The following is a 19,514-nucleotide window of genomic DNA, read 5'->3' on the forward strand; positions in this document are numbered from 1 at the left end:
TTCATGTTGTATTCTTTTCTTGTATGTATTATAAATCTTCCTAAATAAAGGGAACTTAGAAAAAACAAGAAAAAGATGCAGGCCTGGCACTTTAGGTGTCTAGATTTAAAAGTACCAACAAGAGGGACAGGCTGACTCAGGTGTTTTTGCAATATTGTGTGCTAAGAATTGGAAAACCAGGCCCGGACGCCATCTTCTGGGGAAAGATGCAGGCGAGAACTGATTTGACTCTTCCTTGGAGCTCACCGCACCTGTGGGTCGGCACGTCATGGCTGGATTCCTTTCCTATCAGCGTTCGGGGCATGATTAATGTGAGCAGGCTGAGGCAGGAAGAGATGACAACTGGGCCTGAGAAGCTCCTTGCATGATGTCAGTAAGGTGGCATGGCTAGAAACTAGCTGCTGGGCATCAGACGGGGCCTGCACTTCCCTCTGACAAGTTCAGGCTGGTTCCTGCCCACAGAGGGAAGTGCTTTTGTATTTTCTTTTTCAAAAGAGCTCTCATTGGGAAGTGAAACGAGAAAACAAGGCCACAGATGGCTGCTTTTTTCTGCATCCTTCCCTGGGGAACAGAGACAGACATAGCAGGGCCCAGTCACAAGCAAAAAAAACCCCAGTCACAAGCACATCTCCTCCTGCCTTTGGGGGAAAATCTGGTACATTTGGAGGTGTGTGAGAACATGAGAATAGCGTGATAAACTTCAGCTGACTAGGCCGTGATGATCTTGTAGTAGTGCCGAATGTTGCTGTACGCATGCAGAAAGGTTTTGTATGTGTGACCTCGCAGAGAATGTCCCCTTTGTCCACAGGGCAGGGTTAAGATGTGTGCCTAGAGCCCAACTGTGTAGGAGAGGCCTTCTCAGATGTGCCAATCCAATAGCACATCTGGAAAAAAAAAAAGAAAACAAGCAAACTCATAAAAGAAAATATGGTGGTCGAAACAAAAGAAAGAAAGGAGACCTAGGAATAAGACCATGAGGAAAACCAGCAGAACCAAGAAACAAGCACGTATGGAGTGGAGGAGTGGCCTAGTGGTTAGAGTGGTGGACTTTGGTCCTGGGGAACTACGTTCGATTCGATTCCCACTGCAGGCACAGGCAGCTCCTTGTGACTCTGGGAAGTCACTTAACCCTCCATTGCCCCAGGTACAAATAAGTACCTGTATATAATATGTAAGCCGCATTGAACCTGCTATGAGTGGGAAAGCGCAGGGTACAAATGTAACAAAAATAAAAATCTTGTGGAATCCAGCTACTGCCGCCACTTTAACTCCTCTGCACACCTCTCTGTGATGCCCACATACCAAAAGAAAAGGAAGACGTAGGTTCAGATGCAGCTCGGATTAATGGGGACAGGAGTGACTTGCTGATTAAGCGCTTCTGCTGCCCGCCTAGCACAGGTCATTTTAACTGCCCGTACCTCATCTTATCAGGCTGGAACTGGGAAGACCACGCACCCTAGAGGTGGCTGTGTCTGTTTCTGTAGTGCTGGGAATCCAGTTCATTGGGTTGGAACTGGGTTAGAATAATTACGAGTACCGCTCCCTTCTGAAAACCATGCGTCCTAGGGGTGGCTGCATCCGTTTCTGTAGTGCTGTAGTTCTGGGAATCTAGTGTTCTAGGACGTAGATAACAACTGTAAGGTTTATGTGGTCTCTGTCCAGTCTGGTGCCACAAGACACTACTTTACAACTAAGGATTCTCTGTGGTTGTCCTAGGCCCCTGAAATCTGTTACTGCTTTGATTTCTCCACCCCCACTGGAAAGCTAGTTCAATCATACTATGATTAGGTTAATAGACTGGTAGTGTACAGATGATCACATAGAGATGGTCTCCGAGAAGTGGAACACTGAGGAGGGGGCAGCCCTTCAGAGGAGGCCTATCTATCTGGCTGAGCAAAGCATTTAAAATGTAATACTGGATAAACTTGTGAATGCCACGCCTAGCTGTGATCTCTGTTACTGCAGGGAGAAAGCGACATTCTAAGCTCGGGCTGTTTCATTTGATTTCCATTTTTCTGTATAACTTTTTTTCATCACCATCATGGGATTCAAGACAATGCAGTGAAAACAATGAATAATCCCTAATATGGTATGATCTGCACGGTGTTCTCCTAGTAACGGAGGAATTTTTAATGTATGAATCTCAGCTGGAGGTCTGAATTTGACACTGACCATTTTACTGGAGAATCAAAGGGTGGGAACAGCTTGATCCAGCACTAGCAAGGAGGGACCTATTATCCTTGTGTCACTTGTTGAGGTCTGAGTGACTGTGGCAATTTAATGATGTATCCTGGTCAGCCTCTCATGTCTGCACTCCGCCCCCCCCTCCCCCTCCCCATGCATAGCAGCAAATAATGACCACAGATGTTCAAGGTTTTAAATTTGGAATCAAGATGATCACTAAAGTTACCAGAATATGTTTTCCGGTTCTCAGCCTGCCTCTGGCAGGGAGCCCCAAGTCTCCTCCGCCCCCTCTGGACAGCTTCCAGCTATCCTTTCTTATTAGTGTTGTTCTTCGGAACTGGCTTGTATTTTAGTTTTGTTCCGGTTTCTAAAAATGCCTGGTTCGCTTGACAGTGCAGAAATTGAAGGCCAGCAATCTCCCAAAATTAAAGGTGATCTTTTATTATTATTCTCTGCTACTTCCAGCTGGGAATGGACGTGTCGCTAGAGCAGCGGTGTCTGGCCTAGGTTCAAATTCCACAGCAGCTCTTGTGGCCTTTGGTAAGTCACTTAATGACGAACCACTGCAGTATCATGCCAAGAAAACCACAAGGGGGGGGGGGGGGAATTATTCCTTCCATTTAATATCCCTCACCCCAACTCCCAGCATACCTAATCTAGAAGACATTACACTGACAATTCTGAGCTGGAGGAGGAAGAGATGCATTCAGGCTCTTTCAGAAACTCTCTGTAATCACAGACCCTAAATCTGCTCACTAGGTGTCGCTTAACTCCCCTGCTGTATGCACATTCTCTGTGGGGACTCCCACAGCTGAAGAGCTGAACATGGGCTCTTCAACATGGCAGTACACAGCACATGCCACCTGAACCATGTTCAGCTAACAGTGCAGTTTTTGGCAAGTTTTCTGGAGCTAAACTGGCTTCATCAGGCAAGGATGGTGTTATGTGGATATACAAGCGAATCATGGCGATGGGGGAAGGGAGAGGAAAGGAATAATATGACGGAGCAAGCTGAATTATGTTTTGTAGATAGCTCTTGTTCCTGCTAATTCATGTGTTTTTATTAACAAAGTGTCTAATCATTCTAATTCCCAAAAGTCTGAATTTCCCTTTTTGTCTCCTGATCATAAGGTCATTGATTCTCTCGGGTGCTGCAAAATGTTCCCCCAGGGATGGTAAAAATAGAGATGGTGGGTGCTGGGGGGGGGGGGGTAGATGCCAGACTATAGTGGAGTGAGGGGGAGGGAGCATCATATACCTTTCAGCCAGCCCTTTGTTCCCCCCACCCTCGGGGGTATTGCTTTGTGCTTTTCTGCAATCTATCTTTTGACTGACTTCATTTACTCCTGTCTTTAACTTCTGACCTATTTGCTCTGAAAGAGGAGATGGAATTTGGACTCTTCTGAATGATTTACATTCGGATATGAAAAGCTGACAGATTGGGGAATAAGAGTCCTTGTAAATCTTGGGCAAACCTGAGACACCCAGCTCCTGAAGGGACTTCATAGCAGTCACATTGTACTGCATTGGAGACTCCAGAGAGTCAGGTGGGCTTGAAGTAAGGCGAATTAAGCAGCTGGAAGGAACTGTGGGCTACTACTACTTAACATTACTAGAGCGCTACTGAGACCAGATGCTGACCCTGACACTAAAATGAACCTGCTATCAAGCGGGAAAGAGCAGGGTATAAATGCTAAAAATAAATAAATAAAATAAATTTAGGACTGACCCAGGGTGGGCCACTGGTCATGTGTCACAGAGGAAGCAGTTTACAAGCCCATTTTATCTGTCCTCTGCTGTGGATGAGTTATCTGAACAGATAACAGAGCTGCTAGACTGTATGCAACACTAACTGTTTTCTCTTAATCCATTTTCTACCAATAAACGACACATTGTAAGCCACATTGAGCCTGCAAAGAGGTGGGAAAATGTGGGATACAAATGCAATAAATAAGAACCCTGAAAGCTTAGAGGAAGTGCCTGGAAACAGGATCTGAAAAGCCTGATGATGTGGAATTAAGTTAAGCCATATTGCCTCCTGTGTTTTGACTTCTGAACTATCCAAGGGCAGTTCAGTTTCCCTCCAGCCTACCCTGGGCAAAGATTCAGTAAAACAGACAGGAGAGACTTTTTGGCTCATCATTGCCCCCCCCCCCCCCCCCCACCCCAGTACTTATTCCTAGGTCTCCCTCTTGTTTTCTAAGCCTATTTTTGTTTCTTACCAGTATTTGCATTTCTTTGCAGTGTGCTTGCTTTGTATATCAATTTTGCAAACTAAAACCAACCCTCAGACCCTTCTCTCTCTTTCACTTTCTCTTCCTGGCAGGTTTACTAACTCTGACTTTGATCAAACTGCTCCCTGAATTGTTTTGCAAGGGTTGTACTGTTGCTTTACACAAAGCCTTGTTTTCTGAGCCCATTTTTGTTTCTTTGCAGTGTGCTTGCTTTGTATATCAATTTTGCAAACTAAAACCAACCCTCAGACCCTTCTCTCTCTTTCAGTCAGGTTTACTAACTCTGACTTTGATCAAACTGCTCCCTGAATTGTTTTTTGCAAGGGTTGTACTGTTGCTTTACACAAAGCCTTGTTTTCTGAGCCCATTTTTGTTTCTTTGCAGTGTGCTTGCTTTGTATATCAATTTTGCAAACTAAAACCAACCCTCAGACCCTTCTCTCTCTTTCAGTCAGGTTTACTAACTCTGACTTTGATCAAACTGCTCCCTGTATTGTTTTTTGCAAGGGTTGTACTGTTGCTTTACACAAAGCCTTGTTTTCTGAGCCCATTTTTGTTTCTTTGCAGTGTGCTTGCTTTGTATATCAATTTTGCAAACTAAAACCAACCCTCAGACCCTTCTCTCTCTTTCAGTCAGGTTTACTAACTCTGACTTTGATCAAACTGCTCCCTGAATTGTTTTTTGCAAGGGTTGTACTGTTGCTTTACACAAAGCCTTGTTTTCTGAGCCCATTTTTGTTTCTTTGCAGTGTGCTTGCTTTGTATATCAATTTTGCAAACTAAAACCAACCCTCAGACCCTTCTCTCTCTTTCAGTCAGGTTTACTAACTCTGACTTTGATCAAACTGCTCCCTGAATTGTTTTTTGCAAGGGTTGTACTGTTGCTTTACACAAAGCCTTGTTTTCTGAGCCCATTTTTGTTTCTTTGCAGTGTGCTTGCTTTGTATATCAATTTTGCAAACTAAAACCAACCCTCAGACCCTTCTCTCTCTTTCAGTCAGGTTTACTAACTCTGACTTTGATCAAACTGCTCCCTGAATTGTTTTTTTGCAAGGGTTGTACTGTTGCTTTACACAAAGCCTTGTTTTCTGAGCCCATTTTTGTTTCTTTGCAGTGTGCTTGCTTTGTATATCAATTTTGCAAACTAAAACCAACCCTCAGACCCTTCTCTCTCTTTCAGTCAGGTTTACTAACTCTGACTTTGATCAAACTGCTCCCTGAATTGTTTTTTGCAAGGGTTGTACTGTTGCTTTACACAAAGCCTTGTTTTCTGAGCCCATTTTTGTTTCTTTGCAGTGTGCTTGCTTTGTATATCAATTTTGCAAACTAAAACCAACCCTCAGACCCTTCTCTCTCTTTCAGTCAGGTTTACTAACTCTGACTTTGATCAAACTGCTCCCTGAATTGTTTTTTGCAAGGGTTGTACTGTTGCTTTACACAAAGCCTTGTTTTCTGAGCCCATTTTTGTTTCTTTGCAGTGTGCTTGCTTTGTATATCAATTTTGCAAACTAAAACCAACCCTCAGACCCTTCTCTCTCTTTCAGTCAGGTTTACTAACTCTGACTTTGATCAAACTGCTCCCTGAATTGTTTTTGCAAGGGTTGTACTGTTGCTTTACACAAAGCCTTGTTTTCTGAGCCCATTTTTGTTTCTTTGCAGTGTGCTTGCTTTGTATATCAATTTTGCAAACTAAAACCAACCCTCAGACCCTTCTCTCTCTTTCAGTCAGGTTTACTAACTCTGACTTTGATCAAACTGCTCCCTGAATTGTTTTGCAAGGGTTGTACTGTTGCTTTACACAAAGCCTTGTTTTCTGAGCCCATTTTGTTTCTTTGCAGTGTGCTTGCTTTGTATATCAATTTTGCAAACTAAAACCAACCCTCAGACCCTTCTCTCTCTTTCAGTCAGGTTTACTAACTCTGACTTTGATCAAACTGCTCCCTGAATTGTTTTTGCAAGGGTTGTACTGTTGCTTTACACAAAGCCTTGTTTTCTGAGCCCATTTTTGTTTCTTTGCAGTGTGCTTGCTTTGTATATCAATTTTGCAAACTAAAACCAACCCTCAGACCCTTCTCTCTCTTTCACTTTCTCTTCCTGGCAGGTTTACTAACTCTGACTTTGATCAAACTGCTCCCTGAATTGTTTTGCAAGGGTTGTACTGTTGCTTTACACAAAGCCTTGTTTTCTGAGCCCATTTTTGTTTCTTTGCAGTGTGCTTGCTTTGTATATCAATTTTGCAAACTAAAACCAACCCTCAGACCCTTCTCTCTCTTTCAGTCAGGTTTACTAACTCTGACTTTGATCAAACTGCTCCCTGAATTGTTTTTGCAAGGGTTGCACTGTTGCTTTACACTAAACCTTGCTTTCTGTGCCCGTTTATTGTATTTTGAAACACATCATGGCGGAAAAGACGTTTCCCTGCCCCCCCAGCTGTGAATAGCCACCACCTTGCAAGGCTTGTTGCATACCCAGAACACTCTGAGCCACTAAAGTTCCCCCTATTTATAAGCTCCGATGAGGGTGACGAAAAACAGGAGACGGGATGATGACGTCAAACCGTTGAAGCCACTTGCGGTGATCTCTCTTTCCCCTCCCCCGCGCAGCCGTCATTCAAGTACACTCAAAAGAAAGCAAACAACCGCATGAGCTGCTACATTCACCTTGTCGTTCTTCACTGCATTCTGGCTTGTGCAGCACAGAGGAACTATAATAACGGAATAACTTTTCATAGGTTGAATAGTAATTTGCTATAAATTGTAATCAGTGTGTCATTTGGAGGGGCTGCTTATAGGGACACCCTAGCATGTGTTATAGTAGCATAGTAACATAGCAGATGATGGCAGAAAAAGACCTGCACGGTCCATCTAGTCTGCCCAACAAGATAAACTCATATGTGCTACTTATTGTGTATACCTTACCCTGAGCCGGTGGTGGGGGGCGGGGATAGTGCTGGCCAGACTTATACGGTCTGTGCCAGAGCTGGTGGTGGAAGGCGGGACTGGTAGTTGGGAGGCAGGGATAGTGCTGGGCAGACTTATAGGGTCTGTGCCCTGAAAATGACAGGTACAAATCAAGGTCAGGTATACACAAAAAGTAGCACATGAGTTTATCTTGTTGGGCAGACTGGATGGACCGTGCAGGTCTTTTTCTGCCGTCATCTACTAGGTTTACTATGTTTATTTGTATCTGCCATTTTCAGGGCACAGACCGTACAAGTCTGCCCAGCACTATCCTCGCCTCCCAACCACCCGCCCCTCCTCCCAACCACCGGCTCCGGCACAGACCGCACAAGTCTGCCCAGCACCATCCCCACCTCCCAACCACCAGCCCCGCCTCCCAACCCCGGCTCCGGCACAGACCGTACAAGTCTGTCCAGCACTATCCCCGCCTCCCAACCACCAGTCCCGCTGCCCACCACCGGCCCTGGCACAGACCGTACAAGTCTGTCCAGCACTATCCCCGCCTCCCAACCACCAGCCCCGCCTCCCAATCCTGACTAAGCTCCTGAGGATCCATTCCTTCAGCACAGGATTCCTTTATGCTTATCCCACGCATGTTTGAATTCCGTTACCGTTTTCATTTCCACCACCTCCCGCGGGAGGGCATTCCAAGCATCCACCACTCTCTCCGTGAAGAAATACTTCCTGACATCTTTCCTGAGTCTGCCCCCCTTCAATCTCATATCATGTCCTCTAGTTCTACCGCCTTCCCATCTTTGGAAAAGGTTCGTTTGCGGATTAATACCTTTCAAATATTTGAATGACTACATTTATATTTGTGCAGAGTTTTTTATTCTCCTGGTAAAAGGCCACTAAACATCATGTTATGAAAATCAGGTGCTCCATTCAAAGTTTTTATCTATCTATTTATTTATTTACTTATTTATGACATTTATATCACACATTAAACATGAATTAGGCTAAAACCTGGGAGCATTAAAAAAAAATTGCTGTGCCTACATCAAAAGAAAAAGATAGCATGTGGGAACTTGTTCCTTTTGTTTTGTGGATTGTTTTGTGGTATATTTAAAAATGCACTTGATATTTTTAATTGCTATTATTTAAAATACAGATATTGAATGGTGAGGGCAGAGCTACCTCCTTCATGCAGAAGTCCAGAGTCAGTCTAAATGTGCCAACATTGACACTATTAGCCACCAAGTTCATACAAAGTTTAAACCCTGATGATGCATGAAGTTAGGTTTTTATTTTACCTTCACCCTATATATCTTGGGCCTGGTTCCCTTCATTGAGCCTATGCAAGAGGGAGACTGTTCATAGAAGGTACCATGGACATGTCTAACTTCCAGTGCGGTTATGCTAAATGGTGGTAGTGATGGCAGGAATGCTTTGGACAAGATGTGTCTAGCAAGGCATAAAAAAGGTCCCCCTGCTTTTTTGTTTCTGGTTCAAATCTCTGGCACTTCCCCCACCTTCAAAGGGAGAATGCGTGCCAGCTGCAGGCGACAGATTTGGTGTGCCCATAAAAACAAATTCCCAGCCTGTCGGGTTTGGAGGCACTTGCATAATGCTGTTATTCAGAAATTGTATTCTTGAGGCTAGTACTAGAACCTGGAGCGTGAAACCAAATTCATTTTATTTCTAGAACCCTGCATCATCTTTGGGGGTCTATAAAATAATGAGTGGAGTTGAACAGGTAGATGTGAAGCGTCTGTTTACGCTTTCCAAAAATCCTAGGACTAGGGGGCATGCGATGAAGCTACAATGTAGTAAATTTAAAACGAATCGGAGAAAAATTTTCTTCACTCAACGTGTAATTAAACTCTGGAATTTGTTGCCAGAGAATGTGGTAAAGGCGGTTAGCTTAGCGGAGTTTAAAAAAGGTTTGGCAGGCTTCCTAAAGGAAAAGTCCATAGACCATTATGAAATGGACTTGGGGAAAATCCACTATTTCTGGGATAAACAGTATAAAATGTTTTGTACTTTTTGGGATCTTGCCAGGTATTTGTGACCTGGATTGGCCACTGTTGGAAACAGGATGCTGGGCTTGATGGACCTTTGGTCTTTCCCAGTATGGGAATACTTATGTACTGACCACCAGGGATAAGCATGAATTAAATGCATCCTGGTGAAACCTTTTTGGTACAAATGTGCAGGCACTATGAAATTCTTGCTTATTAAACCTTTTATTATCATTCACCATCTTGATTAGGTAACAAAATTTTATAAATAAATAAACAGTGTGTGAGAAGGTGTATAGTGTTAACTGTGTATTTACAATCTAGTGGGAAACTGAATGTTATGTCTGTGCACTGTGATGTAGGTAATCTTGTGCATACTGAACCCTCAGCAACAGCACAGCATTCCCAAACCAATATTTTTAGCTGGGGCTGGCACTGTCCCAGTGTGTGTGGCACCTTGTAGATGCAGGTGGAGGATGGGACGACTTCCCTATGAGGAAAGGCTGAAGAGGCTGGGGCTCTTCAGATTGGAGAAAAGGTGGCTGAGGGGAGATATGATAGAGGTCTATAAGATAATGAGTGGAATGGAACGGGTCGATGTGGAGCGTCTGTTAATAAAAATACTAGGACAAGGGGGCATGTGATGAAGCTGCAGTGTAGTAAATTTAAAACGAATCGGAGGAAGTTTTTCTTCACTCAACGCATGGTTAGACTCTGGAATTCGTTGCAGGATAAGGTGGTGGGGCGGTTGGCTTAGCGGGTTTAAAAAAAGGTTAGACGGAGGGAGGGAGTGAAGGGGGAAAGGGGGGTTCATAAATCACAAAAATTGGATAAAAGTTGAAGTATAATAAGTTTCTGTCCTAGCATTGATATTATGTTGGTACCTTTTGGGTGCTAGAGTTATGTACATTGTTTGTACCAGACTATACGGTTTTGCATTGTGTTACATACGTATTGTATTATTTATCGATGCCTAATAAAGACTTCTTTAAATTAAAAAAAAAAAAAAGTTAGATGGCTTCCTGGAGGAAAAGGACATAGAATGTTATTGAATGGATGTAGGAATAATCCTCTATTTCTGGGATGGGCGGGACGAAATGCGTGTTCTTTTGGCTGCTGCTGGAGACAGAGTGCTGGGCTCGATGGACCCTTGGTCTGTCCCAGCATGGCGATGCTTATGTCTTATTTATAAGGACAAATCAAATTTGGGTATAAAGTATCACATACCATGTAAAATTTATCTTGTTGGGCAGACTGGCTGGACCGTGCAGATCTTTATCTGCTGTCATTTACTATGTTACTATATTTAAATTTTGCTCACCCCTTTCTCTGTAGTAGCTCAAGGTGACTTACATTCAGGTACACTGAGTATTGTCCCTGGAGGGCTCACAATCTGAGTTTGTACCTGGGCAATAGAGGGTTAAGTGACTTGCCCAAGATCACAAGGAGCACCAGTAGGATTTGAACCAGCCACCTCTAAATGTCAAGACTGGTGCTCTAAGTTCTAGATCACTCCTCCACTCTTGCCAAGGGCGATAGAGAACGAAAGAGGGAAGCCCACAAAATGGTGGATGAGAAGTAGTATCCTAGGGGCAGCTGGGATTTGTCCTTGCCATGAGTGGGACCGAGTGGCCTTGATCTGCTGTCATCCACTCTGTTGGGCCTCTCAGCGAGGGAAAGATCCTGAAGCAGGAATGCTGCCGCTTGCCCAATTTCCTTGTTCTTGTGTTAGATAAAGCCCCTCCTGATTCAGTCTCCGTGTCTACGACATGACTTGATGCCCTTTAACCTCACCGTGGGCTTCTTGTGTTTTCTGGGGTTTTTCCTTCTTAGAGGACAAGCAGAAGAGTTTCCCTCCATGAGGCTGCAACCGGATATTTTGAGTCATGCTTTTCATTTTTTTTTTCTTGTTTGTTTTTCTTTCCAAGGCACATCGGCATGTCTACAGGGATGTCCAAGTTTCTCTTCCCAGACTTTCCATAGAGTCACTCTGCCTCATGCTTTTCCATTTCTTTGACCTGAATGGGGGTGGGTCTTTCACCAGGTTTTGTCTCTATAAGGAGTTCAGAACAGAGGCTGATGCCCCCAGCCTGCCCCCTTTCATTAAGCACCTTCATTTCCTTTCTAAGTGTGCAAGTTTTAAAGCTGCTTTGCCATGGGCTACCTTCAGAGGGAAGTCTGGCTTTTGTGAATGATGGATCATTTTTCAGCTCTGTCCCCTCCAGGATGTTCCTTCCATTCCACTGGGAGATCAGAGCAGTGAGGTGAAAACATTCCTCTCAGTGCTGGAAATGTTGAAGGTTGCCAGTTAAAATGGAAGGACTAGGAGGGAAATCGCCCATGAATGCTACTTCTTGTCCAGCCTCTGAATTAAGATATTGAATGCAGCAGTGTATCATTGAAGCCATGTGTGCTGTCTTCAAAGTGCCACCACTGAGGTAGCAGCCTCTTTGTCGCCAGGTATTACTAGGGGTGTAGCCAGACCTCGGCGGGAGGGGGGTCCAGGGCCCGAGGTGAGGGGGCACATTATAGCCCCCCTCTGCGCCGCTGCCCCTCCCCCGCCACTTTCAATCCCTCCCCCGCCGCCAGGTACCTTTGCTGGCGGGGGTCCACAACCCCCGCAAGCCGAAGTCCTCTTCAGCGCCGGTCTTGTATGCAGGACGTCAGGAGTCAGGACTCACAGAAACAGATTAGCAAACGCCCCGGAGACCGGCGCTGAAGAGGACTTCGGCTGGCAGGGGTTGGGGACGCCCGCCAGCAAAGGTACCTGGCAGCGGCGGCAGGAGGGGGGGGGTCGAAAGTGGCGGGGGGGTCAAAATTAGAGGGGGCCAGGGCTAAATCTGTGGGGGCCCATGCCCCCATGGCCTCACCTAGCTACGCCCCTGGGTATTACAGCCTCTGTAGTGGTGTGTAAAGCACATGGGATTATTGTTCTTATGGGACAGTAGGACAGACTGCATTCAGATGGCTCCTCTGGGGTGAACACATCCCAAGCTTCCTAAGATATCTTACTCTACAGAAAACTGCATTTGAAGACAGACATTTTCTGCGCAGAAGCTTGGGCATGACTTTTCGAACTGGGAGGGCCTCTTGTGTGCTGCATTCATTGAGCAGGGCGAAATGCACCCTCTCAGGGTCCTCTGATTTTGGAGTCAGCAGTGACTGAGGCTTCTGTGAATGTACATAGGAGATGAGTAATCTGGTAGACATGAAAGAACTGTCAGGCAAGGAAATACTGTCCCACTGAACCATCTCCAGTCCATTGGGAATAGTTGACCAGTTCTGGTCTTTCATCTCCACTCTGATTCAAAGCATGCTGGGATTTATAGTACTAAAAATTGTGCAGCCAGCACCCACCAATATGGCCGGGTGGGGTGGGGGTGGAAGTTTCAGTGCAGGCTGGCTGCCAGTGGTCTGGCAAACTGCGTCAGAATCTTCTGTCTTAGCATTTCATAATCAGATTTTTTTTTTTTGTTTCTCTCCGAACAGGTCCTCCTGATGAGCAAACCTTGGAGCCAAAAAACAGCACGGGTGTTCTCAGTGCACGTTTGGGGACTTACACAGAGGAAAAGACAGGCTTCATCGTAACTCAGCAACCCTCCTATGGAGTGACCTGCCAACCTACGTGATACTTTTTTTTTTTTTTTACAACATTCTCCCAGCTTCACAAACCCCACAGGGCAGGGGGGACAGAGAAATTGCGCTGCTACCTGGAAGCTTAAGTGGAAGCAAACTGGACACGTCCGACAACATGAGTGACTTTTGGCACAAGCTAGGTTGCTGCGTAGTAGAGAAACCACAGCCTGTAAGTAACCCCTGGCCACATGAGCCTCCGTTTAATGATTTGTTGCAGTTTGATCTCTTGTATGTCAACACTGTGGTGTCTCTCCAGTTTGTGAGACAGGCATGAGGTATGATCTGGCTTTCCCTTATCCATCCAGTGCATGGTGGAACTTGTAGTGTTTTCAAATGAGCAGCATGCACTGAGATGTGAATAGAGAACCCAAGGCTGACCAAAAGTGTCCTTCCAGCTCTTGAATCATGAGATTTTAGGATAATGCAGAACAATAATTTAACAAGCAGCCGCTTTCTGAGAGAGACGGGTCCTTTAAAGCATAGTTCCTCCTTGTTTATGGACTTCTGAAACTTCAGCTTTTATCCACAGGTGCAGCAGGGGACGTACCTGAGACAATACCGCACCCCCCCCCCCCCCCCCCATCCCTTATGAAATGCAGAACTACAAGACTCTGGTTTCAATGAGGTACAACCAGGACTTGATTAAGCCAGTCCTGGAAAAACCAGTTGGATACTCTGACCCCACTCCCACCACCCACAGAATCCCAGTGTTACGTCTGCACGTTAAGAGGGCAGAAGTAACACTGACACATCCTCAGCACAAGGATATTTATTTATTTCTTTGTTACATTTGTATCCCACATTTTTCCACCTATTTGTAGGCTCAATGTGGCTTACATAGTACTGGAGAGGCCTTTGCAGGCTCCGGTGTGAACAAATACAGGGTGATGTTGTGGTAAGATCAAGTTCATGTGGCACAGCCACATTAGGGAATCGGAGAACAGAAGAGTTGTGTTATGTCCATTACGTGCTTTAGTTTGGTTGTGTTGCAGAGATTAGGTGCTTAAGTAGGATCGGTAGGGTATGCCTTTTTAAACAGGTTGGTATTTAGTGATTTCCAGAAGTTTAGGTGGTCATATGTTGTTTTCAAGGCTTTTGGTAATGCGTTTCACAGTTCTGTGCTTATGTAGGAAAAACTAGATGCGTAAGTTGTTTTATATTTAAGTCCTTTGCAGCTTGGGTAGTGCAGATTTAGATAAGATCGTGTTGATTCGGATGTATTTCTAATTGGTAAGTCGATCAAGTCTGTCATGTAACTCAGGGCTTCTCTGTAGATGATTTTGTGAACCAGGGTGCAGATTTTGAAGGCGATGCGTTCTTTGATTGGGAGCCAGTGTAGTTTTTCGCGGAGGGGTTTTGCGCTTTCAAATCGCGTTTTACCAAGTACAAGCCTAGCTGCCGTGTTTTGAGCGGTCTGAAGTTTCTTTAAGGTTTGTTCTTTACTTCCCGCATTAATTCCATTGCAGTAATCTAAGTGGCTTAGTACCATTGATTGTATCAGGTTGCGAAATGTTTCCCTCGGGAAGAATTGCTTCACGAGTTTGAGTTTCCACATTGAGTGGAAAGTTTTTTTTCTTGTGGGTGCACTTGGCTCGGCTCTCTAGTGTTAAGTTACGGTCCATTGTAACGCCAAGGATTTTCGAGCTGTCTGAGATAGGAAGGGTGTGATCTGGGGTGTTGATACTTGTGACGATGTCCCTATGAGTTTTTCCTTTATTTTGGCTTTTTTCTCATACTGCCTTTGAAGCTGTAGGCAGGACAAAAGCACTTTGACATATTCCCGCTACCTGCATGTGGTAAAGGCATTGGTAACCGAATATGAAGCTCTTCTGGGGAAAGGGATTAAAGAATGCCAAGGAGAGGGAATATTCCTCCACTCCTCTGCCATCCTGTCTCCTCAAGAGATACAGAAAGTAGCTTCGCTGGGGCGCTGGAGCTTGTGAACAGACTTGTATAGAACTATCTGCTGGCAAGAAGGGAGTGTGGGTGGTGAATAATAGGGTTACAGAGCCATTCGCTTTATTCAGGGTAAAGCTAGCAGCTGCTCGAAGCCGCCCCCTCCCGCTGTCGCTCCCTGACTTCCTGCTCGGAGCGAGGGGAGAGGAGTGGGTGCCTGCTGGATGGAGACCAGGGCCTGTGATGAGGTTACACAGGGGCTTGGCAGCGACCCCCAGCTTGTGATTCTAATCGATTTTCCATTCACTTCGAAACAGAATGAAGAGAGAGGACTCTGTAAGCACTGGCAGATTATTTTTTTGTAACACAGGTCCAGCATTTGTATGACCACTTTGAAATGGGGGCAACTCATTTAGACCTTTAATGGCTACTGCTCTTGGAGAATTGCTCCCTGAGCTAAGTCCGCTGGTCTTTCCAGTATCAGCCTCCTCTCAAACTCCCTACATTCTTGTATATTTACTGTATCTGAATGTAACTGGCCTTGAGCTGCAGCTGAAAAAGGCCATGAGCCCAATCCGAATGACCACTGGGGGAGGGGTTGGTGACCACTGGGGGAGGGGGGGAGGCCATCCCTGCTGGCCATCACGCCCCCGGGAACTTTGGCTGGCCCTGCGACGGACTGCAGTTGAAGCCGGCCAAAATCGGCTTTCGATTATACCGATTTGGCCGGCTTTAGGAGAAGGCCGGCCGTCTCCCGATTTGTGTCGGAAGATGGCTGCCCTTCTCCTTCGAAAATAAGCAGGATAGTACCTATAAGCATTTACAGAACAGGCTCCTCCAGCGATCCCTAAAAGGACACGTGTCCGTCCACCTGCTCAGCGGCATGTGTGAGTGTGTGCGCCTGCATGGCTACACCATCTTGTCATACGTTGAAAAGGTGCTTTATAGAAGCAGGCACTGTGTGTGTGTCTCTCTGCTTTATCACTGCTACTTCACTTGTGTAAAAAAAAACACTTTACACGTTCTTACAAGAACATCGAGAAGACATAGTTCAAGTACAATGATGACCTGAAAAAACTAAAAACCCAAGTAAGAAGACTTGAACGAGGATGGACCAAAATAAAAGATGAATGCGGATAAACTTCAAATTTACCAAGTCCCATTGCAAACTAGACACATGCCCCTAGCGATAACAAGAAAATTAAACATCTATTATTTCTTTTTCTATCACTTCTTCTTCTCACTCCGTTAATGGCGACCGCCATTGCGGCATAATGTAAGCCACATTGAGCCTGCAAAGAGGTGGGAAAATGTGGGATACAAATGCAGCAAAATAAATAAATAAATACAATTATCTTTTTCCCATTATGGAGGAAGAGGTTAAGCTTGTGCAGGCCCGCTCATTGTGGACACCATGAAACAAGCTTGCCAAAGCAGGAAGGTTAAACTCAGAACCTCTCGAGCAACTTTACAGGCATTTGGAGCCTCCTGAAAATCCATGTGGCACCTCTGACACAGCAGTAAAATTTTGAGTCATTCTGCAGGAGAGGACACTCCATGTCTGAAATCCCCTGGGATTTTCATCTGAGATGTGCAGTTCTTTAATAGTGAAAATGGGTGTAGAGATAACAGAATACTACTACTACTTAACATTTCTAAAGCGCTACTAGGGTTACGTAGCGCTGTACAATTTAACATAGAGGGACGGTCCCTGCTCAAGGAGCTTACAATCTAAGAGACAAGTGAACGGGTCAGTTTGATAGGGGCAGTCAAATTGGGGCCGTCTGGATTTACTGAACGGTAGGAGTTAGGTGCCGAACGCAGTACTGAAGAGGTGGGTTTTAAATAAAGACTTGAGGATGGGCAGGGAGGGTCCCTGAAAGTCCCCAGAAAGAACTGCTTGCTAGTTCCACCTCAGTAAAACTTACCGAGGTGGAAATAGTGAGCAATTCTCAGAAGGAATTGCATGCAAGTGAGCTGCATGGACTCTTACCGTGCAGCTCGTAGGGAAGATTGGCAGGGCACGCAGAGAGCATCCGCCTGCAAAGCGGCGATCCCATCCCCACCAACCTACTTAACACCATCTCCCATACTGTCACCCCCTCCATCTGTCGCATCCTTAACCTTTTTCTATATCCGCCAGAACCAATATACTCACATCACCCCTCTCCTCAAGTCACTTCACTGGCTTCCGATCAGATACCACATACAATTCAAGATTCTCCTCCTTACCTACAAATGCACCGGGTCTGCGGCTCCTCAATACCTCTCCTCCCTCATCTCCCCCTATGTTCCCACCCGTAACCTCCGCTCACAGGACAAATCCCTCCTCTCAGTTCCCTTCTCCACCACTGCCAACTCCAGGCTCCGCTCATTCTGCCTTGCCTCACCCTTTGCCTGGAACAATCTTCCTCAACCCCTACGCCAAGCCCCCTCCCTTCCCATTTTCAAATCTCTGCTTAAAACTCACCTCTTCAATGCTGCTTTCGGCACCTAACCTTTCGTGAAATATAGTATTCCCTATCAGACGGACTCTACACTTGTCTTTAGATTGTAAGCTCCTTGAGCAGGGACTGTCCTTCCATGTTAAATTGTACAGCGCTGCGTAACCCTAGTAGCGCTTTAGAAACGTTAAGTAGTACTAAGTAAGTAGTAGCAAAGCCACGCATGCCCAGAACGGCTCTCCACAGCATTTCACGGCTTTCATACATTCATACTACAAGCTGTGTGTATTGCGGATACACTGTGTCTGTTTAAACCTGAACCATGAGCTCCTGCTGTAAAGCCAGGACTTTGCAGATAATGTAGAAAAGCTTCCAGCAATGCTTTTTTCGGGGAGCTGAGCTGCTGTGTATAATTTTAAAATGCTGAGCCCATCGTGGCGGTCTGGAGCCGGGAAGGTTGCTGCAGGAGGCCGAGAAGCAGCAGTAGCAGGAGGGAGCTGCTTTCCTTCCCCGCCAGAGCCGCCCCCCCCCCCCCCCCCCCCCGAGTTAGCTGTGCTGTGTGGAGCTGCAAGAGAGTGCCCGGCTGCACAAAAGTGACAAAATTCCACTGCTTGCAGCTGTTCCAGACCTCCCGGTAAATGTTGCTTGCTAAAGATAGGCAGTCCTAGCAGTGCATCACTGATGAATGGCTGTGCATCCCACGGAATGCACATTTTAATACTAATCAGCTCGTTTGCACACATTTACATGCGATTCCTGTTGGCTGCCACTGCGAACAGAAAAGAGCTCGCAGAAGCCCTTTATGCATCGCCTGCTGACTACCGAGCTCACTAAACCAGCTGGAGCTGGTCAAAAACAGACAGTGCTGGCCCGGTAACTTTTGTGCATCAGGCTCTGAGTCCCTTATGAATAGAAACAGTCCTGGCTTTACCCCATTGCATGCAGGAAGATGTAGTCCTTGAGTTCTCTGAGCTTGCCCCCCCCCCCACCCCATCCTTGATATGAAGTTGCTTAGTAGTTACAAAGCCTCCTCTCGCTCATTCTATATTCCCACCCGAGCCACCAGATTTTATCATGCAGCAGGCTGTAGGACTGAGGGCTTCTGTCTCTCTTTATTCTTTGTATGCTGGAATAATGGCCTGAGACAGCTGTTTCAAGTTTAATAGAGCAACAAAAAAAATGTATTCCCTCTACTCGTACAGATATCACAGTAAAGAGGGAACTATTATTTAAGTACATAAGTATTGCCCTACTGGGACAGACCAAAGGTCCATCAAGCCCAGCATCCTGTTTCCAACAGTGGCCAATCCAGGTCACAAATAAGCTCAATACATTTTATGCTGCTTATCCCAGAAATAAGCAGTGGATTTTCCCCAAGTCCATTTAATAATGGTCTATGGATTTTTTTCTTTAGGAAGCCGTCCAAACCTTTTTAAAACTCCACTAAGGTAACCGCCTTTACCACTGTCTCTGGCAATGAATTCCAGAGTTTAATTACATGTGGTCCAATTCCAAAACTGATATGCATATAATATTAATTTTAGTTATAATTTTTATATAAAGAGGACAAAACACCCTATTCTGAGCTCTACTCTGACAGCTGTTGCCAACTGTTGGAGGCTGGGGCTTTTGTGGAGAATTTGGTTTTCTCAATGTAAAACTGCGTAAGACAGAACTGCAAGTCCCAGAATTAGGGTACTGTTTGGGGGGAGGGAGAGGGGGGATGCTGACCTAGGCGATCTACTGGCACCAAAGTTGGAAGAGAAGGGAAGGGCGTTTGCTGATGGTTAAGGGTGAAGCTAAGAGAGTCAGGTTTGTCTGCGGCGAGGGGAGGGGGGGAGATAGAATTTCTCTTATGAGGATGTGACTGTTGTCAGTACGATTGTCTTCTGTGGTCAGCTGCAGATGGACCTGTACTGTGTTTTAGGCCAAGGGGGCTCTGTCAGCCCCGCCCCCTCCCACACACAATCACATGGACAACTTTCGATCACATAAAACCTGAAAGAATCGTTATTCCCAATCTCAAGATTTACCTGCCACCCAACAGACTACAGATCGGTGGGTAAAATGGGGTAAAGCCAGGACTGAAAGGAATGAAGACAGAGAAGAGGGGCAGGTGTGCCTTTTTGCCAGCTCCCATTGTGAGGATCTCAGCAGATTTGGAGATACCCCATGTGGGCTCAGTGTCAGTTCTTTAAGT

At 45.5% G+C, this 19,514-nt stretch overlaps 1 protein-coding gene and 1 long non-coding RNA gene across 3 annotated transcripts in view; one reads left to right on the plus strand and one right to left on the minus strand.

Annotated features, from left to right (window-relative positions):
* CDC42SE1 (CDC42 small effector 1) overlaps window positions 1-19,514 on the plus strand; it is a 63,543-nt gene that overhangs the window by 15,964 nt on the left and 28,065 nt on the right. The window contains exons 1-2 of one of the 2 annotated variants that reach the window (XM_030188340.1): window positions 10,134-10,146; window positions 12,828-13,143. In XM_030188340.1, coding sequence (XP_030044200.1) covers window positions 13,090-13,143 — 54 coding nt within the window. In that variant the 5' untranslated portion in view covers window positions 10,134-10,146; window positions 12,828-13,089. Of the gene's footprint in view, window positions 1-10,133; window positions 10,147-12,827; window positions 13,144-19,514 lie in introns of those variants that run through there. The other variant, XM_030188339.1, reaches the window with a different exon arrangement.
* Window positions 687-16,877, minus strand: LOC115458400. Its single transcript, XR_003940051.1, has 3 exons — window positions 16,799-16,877; window positions 16,220-16,225; window positions 687-698 (listed from the first exon to the last, which is right to left on the minus strand). It is a non-coding gene; the product is annotated as an uncharacterized LOC115458400 (long non-coding RNA).

This window comes from Microcaecilia unicolor, chromosome 14 (assembly GCF_901765095.1).
Source record: "Microcaecilia unicolor chromosome 14, aMicUni1.1, whole genome shotgun sequence".
In the NCBI taxonomy this organism is placed as follows: Eukaryota; Metazoa; Chordata; class Amphibia; order Gymnophiona; family Siphonopidae; genus Microcaecilia; species Microcaecilia unicolor.